The sequence below is a fragment of the Stomoxys calcitrans genome, chromosome 4 (genome assembly GCF_963082655.1).
Source record: "Stomoxys calcitrans chromosome 4, idStoCalc2.1, whole genome shotgun sequence".
NCBI lineage: Eukaryota > Metazoa > Arthropoda > Insecta > Diptera > Muscidae > Stomoxys > Stomoxys calcitrans.
In genome coordinates, this window is record NC_081555.1 from 91,508,854 (window position 1) to 91,521,990 (window position 13,137).

The window sequence follows — 13,137 nt, forward strand, 5'->3', positions numbered from 1 at the left end:
TGAGACCATACTTGGAACAGTTGTTGGAAGTCATACCAAAACGACATGTGCCACATTTCAACCAAATTCGATAAGGATTGCACCCTCTAGAAGATCAAGAAGTCTAATCGGGATATATGGTGGTTATATCATATATATAGCCACCATATGTCCCGATTATATCAGATTATGAACTGATTTAGACTATACTTGACACAGTTGAAGGAAGTCATACCAAAACGACATACGCAAAATTTCAGCCAAATCGGATAAGAATTACATTCTCACAAGCTCAAGAAGTCTAATCGGGAGATCGATTTACATGGCAGCTATACTAGGTTAAAAACCGATTTTAATCATACTTAGCACAATTGTTGGAAGTGATATCAAAAAACCGCGTGCAAAATTTCATGCAAATCTTCAGCTCCTCTAGAAGCTGAAGAATATCGGTTTAGACCATATTTGGAGAAGACAGAAGATCGGTTTAGACCATATTTGGCGCGATGGTTAGAAGTCTTAAAAGAACACTACGTGCATTCCAGCTCAATCGGTTAAAAATTGCAGTTTCTAGTGGTTCAGAGGTCAAGTCGATTGACCACTTTATATGGGAGCTATATCCAAATCTGAACCAAAATGACCGATTTGTAAATGGCCCAAAACTTCAAGGAGACAGCTTCATTCGTTCTACCGCCACTGTGGTTTCTATAAACGGGACGGATTTGGCTAGAATTTCCAGCTGTAGCATGGCAGACCCGGCCGACACGGGATAACTATGAACACCATATAGGCTAGAACTTTGGTCTCCGACTTGTGTGGTGTCCATCGTTATCACGGGAAGATTAGCTGAAAGCTAACGGGCGCGTCCGCAGGTGGAAAGCTCCTTTTTTAAGCGGAGTAGCTGCAAATGCGGCCTCGGGCTGTCAGCGATTTTCGAGAGGAGAGTCGCAGTGAGGAGTCAGGTGGCACTGGCTCTTAATGATACTCAAGATGACAAGGCGAGTTATTGGCGCCTTCAAATATCCAATGGCCAACACCAGCGTCTGTTCCCAGGTTAGGGACGGCTGGAGGCGAGCTTCGGATCTTGAAGTAAGCGGCTCGCCACAACGAGGGATACATGTGCAATCCCACAAAACCCATGCGGTTGGAGCGCTGAGCTAGTAACCCGCCTCCGGAAAACTATGAGAACTACTATGAGAAACAAAGGAATAGTAACAAGTAAAAGCGTGCTAAGTTCGACCGGGCCGAATCTTATATACCCTCCACCATGGATCGCATTTGTCAAGTTCTTTTCCCGGCATCTCTTCTTAGGCAAAACAGGATATAAGAAAAGATTTGCTCTGCTATTAGAGCGATATCAAGATATGGTCCGGTTTGGACTACAATTAAATTATATGTTGGAGACCTGTGTAAAATGTCAGCCAATTCGAATAAGAATTACGCTCTTTGTGAGCTCAAAAAGTAAAATAGAGAGATCGATTTATATAGGAGCTGTATCGGGCTATAGACCGATTCAGACCATAATAAACACGTATGTTGATGGCCATGAAAGAATCCGTCGTACGTAATTTCAGGCAAATCGGATAATAATTGCGACATCTAGAGGCTCAAGAAGTCAAGATCCCAAATCGGTTTACATGGCAGCTATATCAGGTTATGAACCGACTTGTATTTTATTTGACATAGTTGTTGAAAGTAACAATAAAAAACGTCTTGCGAAATTTCAGCCAAATCGGATAGGAATTGCGCCCTCTAGAAGCTCAAGAAGTCAAGTCCCCAGATCTGTTTATATGACAGCTATATCAGGTTATGAACCGATTTGAACCATATTTGGCGCAGTTGTTGGATATCATAACAAAATACTACGTGTCAAAATTCATTCAAATCGGATAGGAATTGCGCCCTCTAGAGGCTCAAGAAGTCAAGACCCAAGATCGGTTTATATGACAGCTATATCAGGTTATGAACCGATTTGAACCATACTTGGCACAGTTGTTGGATATCGTAACAAAACACGTCGTGCAAAATTTCATTCTAATCGGATAAGAATTGCGCACTCTAGAGGCTCAAGAAGTCAAGACCCCAGATCGGTTTATATGGCAGCTATATCAGGTTATGGACCGATTTGAACCATACTTGACACAGTTGATGGATATAATAACGAAACAAGTCGTGCAAAATTTCATTCCAATCGGATAAGAATTGCGCCTTCAAGAGGCTCAAGAAGTCAAGACCCAAGATCGGTTTATATGGCAGCTATATCAGGTTATGAACCGATTTGAACCATACTTGGCGCAGTTGTTGGATATCATAACAAAATACGTCGTGCAAAATTTCATCCCAATCGGATAAGAAATGCGCACTCTAGAGGCTCAAGAAGTCAAGACCCAAGATCGGTTTATATGGCAGCTATATCAAAACATGGGCCGATATGGCCCATTTACAATACCAACCGAACTACACTAATAAGAAGTATTTGTGCAAAATTTCAAGCGGCTAGCCTTACTCTTTCGGAAGTTAGCGTGCTTTCGACAGACAGACGGACGGACGGACGGACGGACGGACATGGCTAGATCGACATAAAATGTCACGACGATCAAGAATATATATACTTTATGGGGTCTCAGACGAATATTTCGAGTAGTTACAAACAGAATTACGAAATTAGTATACCCCCCATCTTATGGTGGAGGGTATAAAAACGGACCCCTCCAACGTTGAGGACCCACGCAAACGAAAAAAGGACCATGATTTGCGGATCTACACCTGGCATGTCCGCACTCTTTATAAATTTGGCTGTGGATTTGTGGTTAGTCGGAGACTGAAACACCGTGTCTCCAGCTTTACTTCGGTGGATGGGAGGCTAACCACAGTCCGCATAAAAGCCAAATTCTTCAACATCAGCCTTATTTTCTGTCCATGCCCCGACGGAAGACAAAGACGAGCAAACCAAGGATATTTTCTACGAACGCTTAGAGATAGAATATGTCCGCTGCTCCGCCCATGATATTAAAATCCTTCTGGGAGATTTTAATGCGAAGAAAGGAAAGGAAGACTTTTTGGTCCAATAGTCGGAAAGTTCAGTTTCCACTAGACAATTTCTAGAAATGGGTTGAGGCTGACTGATTTCGCCGCGGCAAAAAACATAGTAGTTCATGGCACCAGATTTCAACATAAAAATATTCACAAAGCCACATGGCTGTCACCCGATCAAAACATGAGGAACCAAATTGATCACGTTGTGATAGATGGAAGGCATTCATCCAGCGTGTTAGATGTACGATCGATCTGTGGAGCGAATATAGATTCGAATCATTACCTTGTTGCAACAAAGCTTCGCACCCGTTTGAACATGGCGAGGAAGGTACGATCTGACACTGCACAGAAGCTGGACATTGAAAAGCTGCAAACACAACAAATAGCAGCGGCATACTCCACTCGACTGACCCAACTGCTTGATGAAAGCACTCCTTGTTCCGATGATAGAATGGCGCAGTGGCAAACTATTGGAAAATGCCGCGAATTCCGTACTTGGGTACCGGAAGCCTCTCCCATGAAACCCATGGTACGACCAAGAGTGTCGAGATGCTACTGAAGCCAAGAATGCGGCATATAGAGCAACCCTGCAATCAGTAGCAACGCGCCAGTTGAAGGAGAGGTATCGGGAGAAAAGGAGAGAGGAGAAACGTCTATTCCGCAGAACGAAAAAAGAAATGGAAAGACGTGAGAGTGAGCGAATTGAGATATACAGGAGTCAGAATGAAGTCCGGAAATTCTACCAAAGAATTAAACATCAAACCGATGGCTTTGGTGCAGGCACATCTTCCTGAAGAGACAAAGAAGGAAATCTGGTAACTGACACAGATAACATGCTGAGGATTTGGAAAGAACATTTTACCCAATTGCTAGTGTCCGACGTTGGCGGCGAAGAGGATACCATAGAACCAATCCCTGATGATGGTATATAATGTTTACCTTCTAGTTAGAATGAGGTCCAAGTAGCAGTGACCCGGCTAAAGAACAACAAGGCAGCAGGAGCCGACGGGTTACCCGCTGAACTATTTAAGACCGGAGGCGACACGCTGATAAGGCGTATGCAATAGCTTATCTGCGCAATCTGGCTAGAAGAACGCATACCCGATGATTGGAACCTCAGCATACTATTGGGTTGCCTAAAAAGTAATTGCGGATTTTTCATATAGTCGGCGTTGACAAATTTTTTCACAGCTTGTGTATCTGTAATTGGATTCTTTCTTCTGTCGGTTATCCGCTGTTACTTTTAGCTTGCTTTAGAAAAAAATTGTAAAAAAAGCATATTAAATTAAAGTTCATTCTAAGTTTTATTAAAAATGCATTTACTTTCTTTTAAAAAATCCGCAATTACTTTTTGGGCAACCCAATATGTCCCGTACACAAGAAAGGAGACAAGACGGAATGTGCCAACTACAGAGGAATAAGTCTCCTCCCCATCGCATACAAGATACTCTCGAACGTACTGTGTAAAAGATTAAAACCTAAAGTCAGTGAGATAATTGGGCCCTATCAATGGGGCTTTAGACCTGGTAAATCCACCCTGGATCAGATATTCACACTGCGCCAAATCCTGGAAAAGACCCGAGAAGGACAAATCAACACACAAAGTCGCCTTCGATACTCCTTTACATTCAAAGGTATTTCAAGCCATGTCTGAGTTTGGTATCCCCGTAAAATTATTAAGACTCTGTAGGATGACACTTGCTGATACGCATTCCTCAGTAAGAATAGGAAAGAATCTCTCGGAACCATTTAATACCAAACGATGTTTCAGACAAGGAGACAGCCTATCGTGTGATCTCTTTAATATCCTGCTGGAAAAGATTATACGAGATGCAGATGTGAATAGATATGGCACACTAATCACAAGAGAACACATGCTACTCGCCTATGCCGACGACATCGACATCATAGGTCGGTCACTGGAAGTAGTAACTGCTGCCTTGGAAAGAATCGAAAGAGAGTCAGTGAAAATGGGTCTGGCTGTAAATGGAGATAAGACGAAATGGATGGTTTCAGCTCTCAAAAAGCCTGCACAACCGAGCAGATAAGGAAAATGGAGAAAGTAGGGAACCAAAACTTTGAGACAGTCAGTAACTTTATCTACCTCGGCACCGCCGTAACCGAAACGAATGACACCAGTTTTGAGATTAAACGAAGAATAATACTGGCAAACAGATGCTACTTTGGACTAAGTAAACAGTTTAGAAACAAGGCCACCTCTCAACAGACGAAGATTACACTATACAAGACACTGATACTACCTGTGTTGTTATATGGTTCTGAGGCATGGGTACCTATGAATGGAGATGAGGCAGTGCTTGGAGTATTTGAGAGAAAATTTATGGACCAGTTTGCGTTAATGGAGAATATAGGCGATGTATGAACCATGAGCTGTATGAGCTGTGTGACGACGATAGCATAGGCTTGGTCATGTTGTCAGAATGGATAAAGAAGCTCCAGCAATGGGGTGGGGGGGGGAGGCGTACCCTCCCCTTACCCTATTTATCAAAAACGCCAAATCTCAGAGATGGGTGGTGCGATTTAAGCGAAATTTTGTGTGCTCTCTTATAGTAACTTAAAAATAAAAGTTTGGTATCTAAGTTTTGGGTGGGGTGTCTAGGGAGGGTGCTTCTCCCAATACCCACCAACTATATATAGAACAATCACAACTATATGCGGTCCAAATGAAAGGTATTTAAGAGTAGGAAAAAATACCTGACATGAACAAACTTAGGGGAGCGGTATTGAAAACAATAAAGTATTTTGTAAGTACCACGGAGTTCCTAACTTAAAATTTTCTTTCTAGGGGTTACTTTATAGTTTTTAGAGCGCACAACAAGTCGATTACAGGCTTAGGTGTATGTCCATAGTGGCATGGGGTGGATTAATATCTGCATCTTCTTTTCAACCTAACCTAACCTGACCTAGAAGTAGAAAACGTATCTGATATCCAATTGTGGGACCAAGTATTTGGGCCAGCCCCCAAAACACCCCAAACTCGGACATATTTGTCGGCCATGGCAAAATTGGGTTCAAATAAAAGGTATTTAAGAGTAGAATTCGAATCTGATATCCAAATGAGGGAACAAGTGTTTGGGGGCCCGCCCTTCCACAAAAACACCCCCTAAAGAGGACAAATTTACCGACTATACCATAAAAGGTTTCAAATGAAAGGTTTTTGGGAGTGGAGCAAGAATATGATATCAATATTCGGAAAAAAGTGTCTAAGGGCCACCATACCCCCATAACATCCCAAATAGGACGTATTTGCTGACCATTACTCACTCAGTGGACACTCCATCCCCTAAAACAACCCCCAAATTGTACATGATTGCCGACTATGGAAATATGGGGCTCAAATCAATGATATAGAACACGAGTCTGATATGAACATTCGGAACCAACTGTCTAGGGGACGCCCCATCCTCATAACAACCCCCAAATAGGTCGTTTTGCTCACCATGACAATTTAGGGCTCAAAGAAAGTGAAGCAAGAAGTTGACAGTTGTTAGAACCCACCCCCCAGTCGGGATATATTTGCTGACTATTGTAATAAGGAGCTCAAATGAAAGGTTTTAGAAAACGACTTTGATATCCAATTTTTGGGCCTAGTGTTTGGCCCGCTTTAACCAATGGCAATATGGGGTTGAAATAAATGATTAGTGAAAGGATTACGATGTTAATATTTTCCAGGGCTAAGTGTTGGGGAGACCATCCCACCACACAAAACTCCCTTAAATCGGTTATATTTGACGACCACGGCAATATGGGGTTCAAATGAAATTCGAGATTTTCATTCGGAAAACTTAAAATGGCCATATCTCCAAAACTAAGCGTATATGCTATACAACTTGTATATACAGCCGGTTGGTAGCTGTGTCCCGATAAATAGCCAGGCTTACAACCCCGACATAAGAGTGTTGTAATCTGTGAACTGCCACCCCCCTCTGATGGGCTTGTGGCCGAGAGGAAATTCCGAGACATCATTAACGCAGCAGGCGGTCGAATACCCCAAGTGTATTGATACCCACTTTCGGGACCAAGAGTCTGGGGGTCCACCCCTTCCGCAAAACATCCCCCAAGCAGGACTTATTGACTGGTCATGGCAATATGGGGCTCAAATAAAAGGTATTTGGGAATAGAATAGAATACGAATCTGATTTCCAAATGTGGGGCTAAATATGTAACTCAAATAAAAGTTATTTGGCAGTAGAATACGAATTTGATATCCAAATGTGGGACCAAGTATTTGGGGACCATATTGACCGACCATGGCAATATAGGGGTGAAATGAAAGGTATTTTGGGAGTAGAGCACGAAATTGGTACTCACTTTCGGGACCAGGTTTCTGTGGGTCCAAACCACCTCCTAAACCCATCATAAACCACCCTAAGGCACATTCCGCTGCTAGAATTCCCATGGGAATGTCGGGCACTAACAAAGTCTTTTAAGAATGGAGTACATCTAACATACCAACTTAAATGACTCTTAACCCTCCATAAAGATCAAAGGGATTTACATAGAGGCAATTATGCAATTATACTCTAAGTCAAGCGACATACATATACCACTTTCGTTGCATATACCATTTCAGAGATGCCGCCTTCAAACCTTAAGTCGCTGGTTGAAGCTGCTTCTGCTTCTCATTGTAGGAGGTGATGCTAATGCACATCACCAGATATGGGGATGTTCGGATGTCAGCGAAAGGGGTGAGCTGCTTGTTGAGTATATTATAAGTTACAATCTGGCGATTTGTAATAAAGGGGATAAACTGACCTTTATTACCAGGAACAGGCAGGAGGTACTAGGGTTGCCCAAAAAGTAATTGCGGATTTTTCATATAGTCGGCGTTGACAAATTTTTTCACAGCTTGTGACTCTGTAATTGCATTCTTTCTTCTGTCAGTTATCAGCTGTTACTTTTAGCTTGCTTTAGAAAAAAAGTGTAAAAAAGTATATTTGATTAAAGTTCGTTCTAAATTTTATTAAAAATGCATTTATTTTCTTTTAAAAAATCCGCAATTACTTTTTGGGCAACCCATTATATAGGAAGATATATTACCATTGTATAGGAAGATATAAGTGGAATAATATGCGACTGGGAAGTGTTGGATGACCACAGCTTCTCTGATCATCGTTATATTAGTTTTAGTCTTGGAGTAAATACTGGAGTAGTGGTCCCTTAGTTAAACAGAAAAAAGGTGGATTGGGATAAATTTCGGTAAAATTCTGCACCACTATCCCTTTTAGACTAGGAGAGGAAGTAGAAACTACGGAGGATATAGACATAGCGGTCAAGCGGATAACGAAGGGCCTGAATGACTCGCTTGTGTCAGCATGCCCTAGTACCAAGCCAAGGGGCAAACAGCGACCGCCATGGTGGATCCCAGAGCTGGTTGGTCTAAGGAAGGACTGCAGAAAACTCTTCAATAGAGCAAAGGCCACAAGAGCACCACACGATTGGGACATGTATAAGGCTGAGCTAAGAAAATATAAGGACGAGCTTAGAAAGGCTCAGAAGAAATCCTGCGTAGAGTTCTGCAGCTCCATGGAGGATACATCTGGGGCCTCTAGGCTAAGGAACATTCTGTCCTCGAGACCTATTACTGTGAGGTATATCCAGAAGTCAGAGAATGTATGGACAATATCTAGTGAGGAAACACTAGAACTACTCGTTGATACACATTTCCCGGGAAATTCTCCAACGGACAACGTGGCGCCAGAAGAGGTTGTCACTGATATGCATTCGTCAGAGGCCATTAGGGAAATTGTGTCTGAGCCGAAAATCCTTTGGGCGATAAAAAGTTTTGACTCCTTTGAGTCACCAGGCCCTGATGATGTATCACCGGTTGAATTACAAGCTGTGTCTGATAGACTGGTTCCTTGGCTTAGGGAGATATACTCTACTTTTATAAGAATGTCATATATACCTGTGGGATGGAGGGACACGAAGGTCATTTTCATTCCGAAAGCAGGAAAACCCTACCACACGAAGGCAAAAGCTTTTCGTCCCATTAGTCTGTCATGCTTTATGCTGAAGACTCTTGAGAGGTTGATAGAAACGGACACTGTGTTATACTTGATACAATATCCGATGCTACGGGCAGTGTGGATTACACCCGTCCTGAGCCGCTTTTTGATAAAAATTACTGTACCACTATTCCTGATAGAATCGATTGGAACTACGTAATAGAAGTAACATAGACTATGTAACAGAAGTTACATAAACTTCTATACGGATGGTTTCAAACTAATTGACCAGGTGGGCTTTGGGGTGTACTCCAAAGATCTAGAACTGGTCATATCGAAAGGTTACCCGATCACTGCAGTGTGCACCAAGCAGAGATCCTTGCAATGAAGAAAGTGGTGGAATGGCTGAGATATAATGTCATTACGACGATTAGCATAAATATCTTCTCAGATAGCCAGGCAGCCATTAAATGTCTGGGGAACGTATTTCTGAACACAAAAACCGCCCTTGACTGTCGCAGATCTCTCAACAAGATGGCTGTACAGTTCAAATTTCACTTGTTCTAAGTGCCGGGCCACAGAGATATCCCAGGGAATTGTAAAGCAAACGAGCTTGCGAGACTAGGAACTACCTTACAAACTCCAGGGACACTGGAATCTGTGGATATGCCTCTAGCGACATGGCAGCTAAGTTTTCAGGACCAGGCCCAAAAGGCAACGAATGGTAGATGGTCACAAAGAGGGGACTGTGAGCATTCCAAAACTATGTAACCTCATCTAGACTTGAAGAGGTCTACTGCTTTGCTGTCATTGGCTATAACAGACGTCTCAATCATTGTGTCCGTCATGACAGGCCACTGTCTAATCGGAAAACATACTGACAGACTGAAGGTTGCCATCAACGACTTTTGCAGAAGCTGTAGGAACATCGAGGAAGAAGAGACTATAGAACAGCTTCCGTGTGTGTGTGCCGCACTAGCAGTTAGAAGGAGTTTCACTTTAGGTTATCATTTCTTTGAGAACCGGTCTGATTTAGCGGATGTGAACATTCGCAAGTTATTGGGCTTTTTAAAGCGATGTGGATGGTTCAACGGTAGGAACTTGAAGGCATCTTCCTTCGTCTAAGTGAGTCTGATGGCAGACTGCCACTTAAACCTAACCTATGCTTAGTTCTCTAGGACATTTCACTATCGAAGAAATTCTGTAGGATCCCAGTTTCTTCTCTTACGCACTGTAATTAATTTTCATTTGGTTTTTGGTCTAATTTGGCAGCGGTAATTATGTCACACCAAAGTTCATTGCCTGCACTTTGGTAGATAATTTAAAATTTTGCAATGGCTATACAACATAATGGAGTAATGGGGTCAATGCTGCACCATGTCGCTCACCCAGTGATTTGCTTAATCGTCAACTATTTTATGTGTTGTTGGATTTAAAATGGATGACCTTTTCGAAAAATGGAAACTGTTGTCTGCAACTATTCTAATTTAAATAGAAAAAATTATAGAACATTTCACCAAAATATGATTTTTGCTGCATATTTGGCCGAAATTTAAGTTTCGTAAAAACATTTCTGCCGGGCACTCTTTTTCATTGCGTTTTAGAAATCTGCTAGGAATTCGTTGATAAACCCTACCTCACCATAATAGTCAAAATTCATTCTTAATATTTCTCAACATTTTTAAGCTTTTCAAAAATTGACAAGAATTTCCGCATTTTACGAAAAAAATATCAATGCCAACTTTTCCGATCACAAGTTTGAAAAAAAAATGCTAGCATTTGCAATGGCTGGCTGCAATTTTGCCACTTTCGTAACTCAAGTGCAGCATGGGTTCAATGATTTCAAAGTAGAGCTAAAAAAACAAACAAAAATGCTAAACGAAAGAACCACCCCCCAAAGTCAGCGAAATTGGTTTTAAGAATAAAGCCATCAATGCTTAGTAGCCAATTCGAGCTAGCTATAAAAACTCTTTCTTTCATAGAGCAGAGGTACAGTTCCAAAGTGTTCTTGATCAGTAATCAACAAGAGAAGTTCCAGCATTCACTGACATTCAAACCAAAGTAGCAGAAGCGAATATGAATCCATTGGGAGTTATGTGTGTTGTAGCCTGTTTGGCTGGCGCTGTGTTGGCCTCGCCCACACAATACCACAGCGGCAACAGCTACAAAAGCTTCAAGAGCAACAGCAACAGCTTGAAACCTGCACAATGGTTGAAGCAAAGCGAATTGGAGCAAACCCCATCCATGGATGAAGTCACCTTCGAGCAATTGGAGAAAATGCCTTTGGAACAGGGTGCTGAATTGATGCGCAAATACTGTAAGTAAAGCCTTCTGCTCGACAAGGAAAGGCAGCTTCTAAAACACAGTTCCATTTTGTTAATCTTTTCAATTTCAGTCCACTTGTCCCAAGCTGGCCATGGCGTAGCCCCTGAATATGTGCCCAGCCCCAGTCAAATCCCCGTCCATATCTTCAGCAATGGCCGCAAGGAAACCACCGATTTGAGCCGTTATGTCCAAACCGCAAAGAACATGCCCAAATTCGGCGATGATGAAGTCACCATTTTCATTACTGGCTTGCCCCAATCCTTGGAGAGTGTTAAGGATGCCAACAAGGATTTGATTGAAGCCTACTCTGAACGTCACAGCCAACAATCCCGTTCTTATTCCCAAAGGAACGCTGGTGAGGAACGCCGCAACTGGGACGATCAAAAACAACTTGGCCGCAGCTTGATTGTCATTGATTTGGGCAACACCATCACCGATGTTGAACGTTATGCCTCCTTGGATGTTGAACGTTGTGGTGAAATGTTCGGCAAGACTTTTGTTGAATTGAGCGAAGAATGCGATGTGCCTGCCGAAATCATCCATGTTGTGGGTCAAGGTGTTGGTGCCAATGTTGCTGGTGTCGCTGGCCAGGAATACTATGAAGCCACCGCCCAAAAATTGTACCGCATCACTGCCTTGGACCCTGCCGTTCAAATGGCCAAGGAACACCACGTTTTGTCTGGTCTCGCCCGCGGTGATGCTGACTTCGTTGATGCCATCCACACCTCTGCCTATGGTTTGGGTACCACCAGCCGTGTTGGCGATTTGGATTTCTTCCCCAATGGTCCATCTCCCGGAGTTCGTGGAGCCAGCAACGTTGTTGAAGCTTCCATGCTTGCCACCAAATTCTATGCTGAGTCTGTTCGTCCCGGCAACGAGCACAACTTCCCCGCCCTCGAAGCCACCTGCATGAAGGAATACAAGAACAACGAAACCTACGGCAAACGCACCTACATGGGTATTGCTGCTGATCGTGATCTCTCCGGTGACTACATGTTGGAAGTCAACGAACAGAGACCTTATGGCAAGAGGACTCCTGCCCACAACAAGAACAATAAGAACAACACCTACCATCATAATCGCCACCAAGTAGAGAGCTACGACTACTAGAATGTCTGTGACTGAGCTGAACGGAAACTGAAGAGAAAAAATCATGAACTTTGGATCACAATGTCAAATTTTTAGTTTTAAGCCTGCAGAATTTTTCAATGAAAATTATTTCCAAAATGTGTTTATCAAATAAATCGAAAGCAAAATTTCTCAAAGAGAAATAAAAAAAAAACTTTATTTTGTTTAAATGAATTGAATGGGAATTTAAAAAAAAACAAACTTTTCAAGTAAGAGATTAAAAAGATTGACTTTTTAAAGGATATCGCTCAAATTTATAAAAATTATTTTTTTAAAACTTTAGATCAAAATTGGATTTCTATGCTATTACTTAAATAAAAAAATTCTTTTAAATAAAAAAAAAAATAAAAAATTTTGGTAGAAATTAACTTTTTATAAAAATTTTGTATTTTGTTTTGTCCTTACCTCACCGTAGCTCCGAGGGTAGCATGTCCGCCTTTGACGTTAAACGCCTGGGTTCCAATCCTAGCCACAACGTAAGGAAAACAAATAAAAGCGTGTTAAGTTCAGCTGGGCATAATCTTATATACCATCCACCATCGCATCGCATTTGTCAAGTTCCTTGGACGGTTTCTTTGTTACAAAATTATAACAAGGATTTCCAATGGTTTTTTATACGTTTGGATAAGAATTTCTCCCTCTATTTATTAGTAGAGGTCGTCCGTCTGTCCGTCCGTCTGTCCGTCCGTCTGTCCGCCCATCT

The 13,137-nt window shown here is 42.1% G+C and overlaps 1 protein-coding gene across 1 annotated transcript; it reads left to right on the forward strand.

The window, feature by feature from the left end:
• Positions 1-10,987: 10,987 nt before the first annotated feature.
• On the forward strand, positions 10,988-12,582 carry LOC106082876 (vitellogenin-1). The gene is made up of 2 exons (XM_013245615.2): positions 10,988-11,298; positions 11,377-12,582. The coding sequence occupies exons 1-2, from the start codon at positions 11,058-11,060 to the stop codon at positions 12,414-12,416; spliced, it is 1,281 nt and encodes a 426-aa protein (XP_013101069.2). The 5' UTR covers positions 10,988-11,057; the 3' UTR covers positions 12,417-12,582.
• Positions 12,583-13,137: the final 555 nt, after the last annotated feature.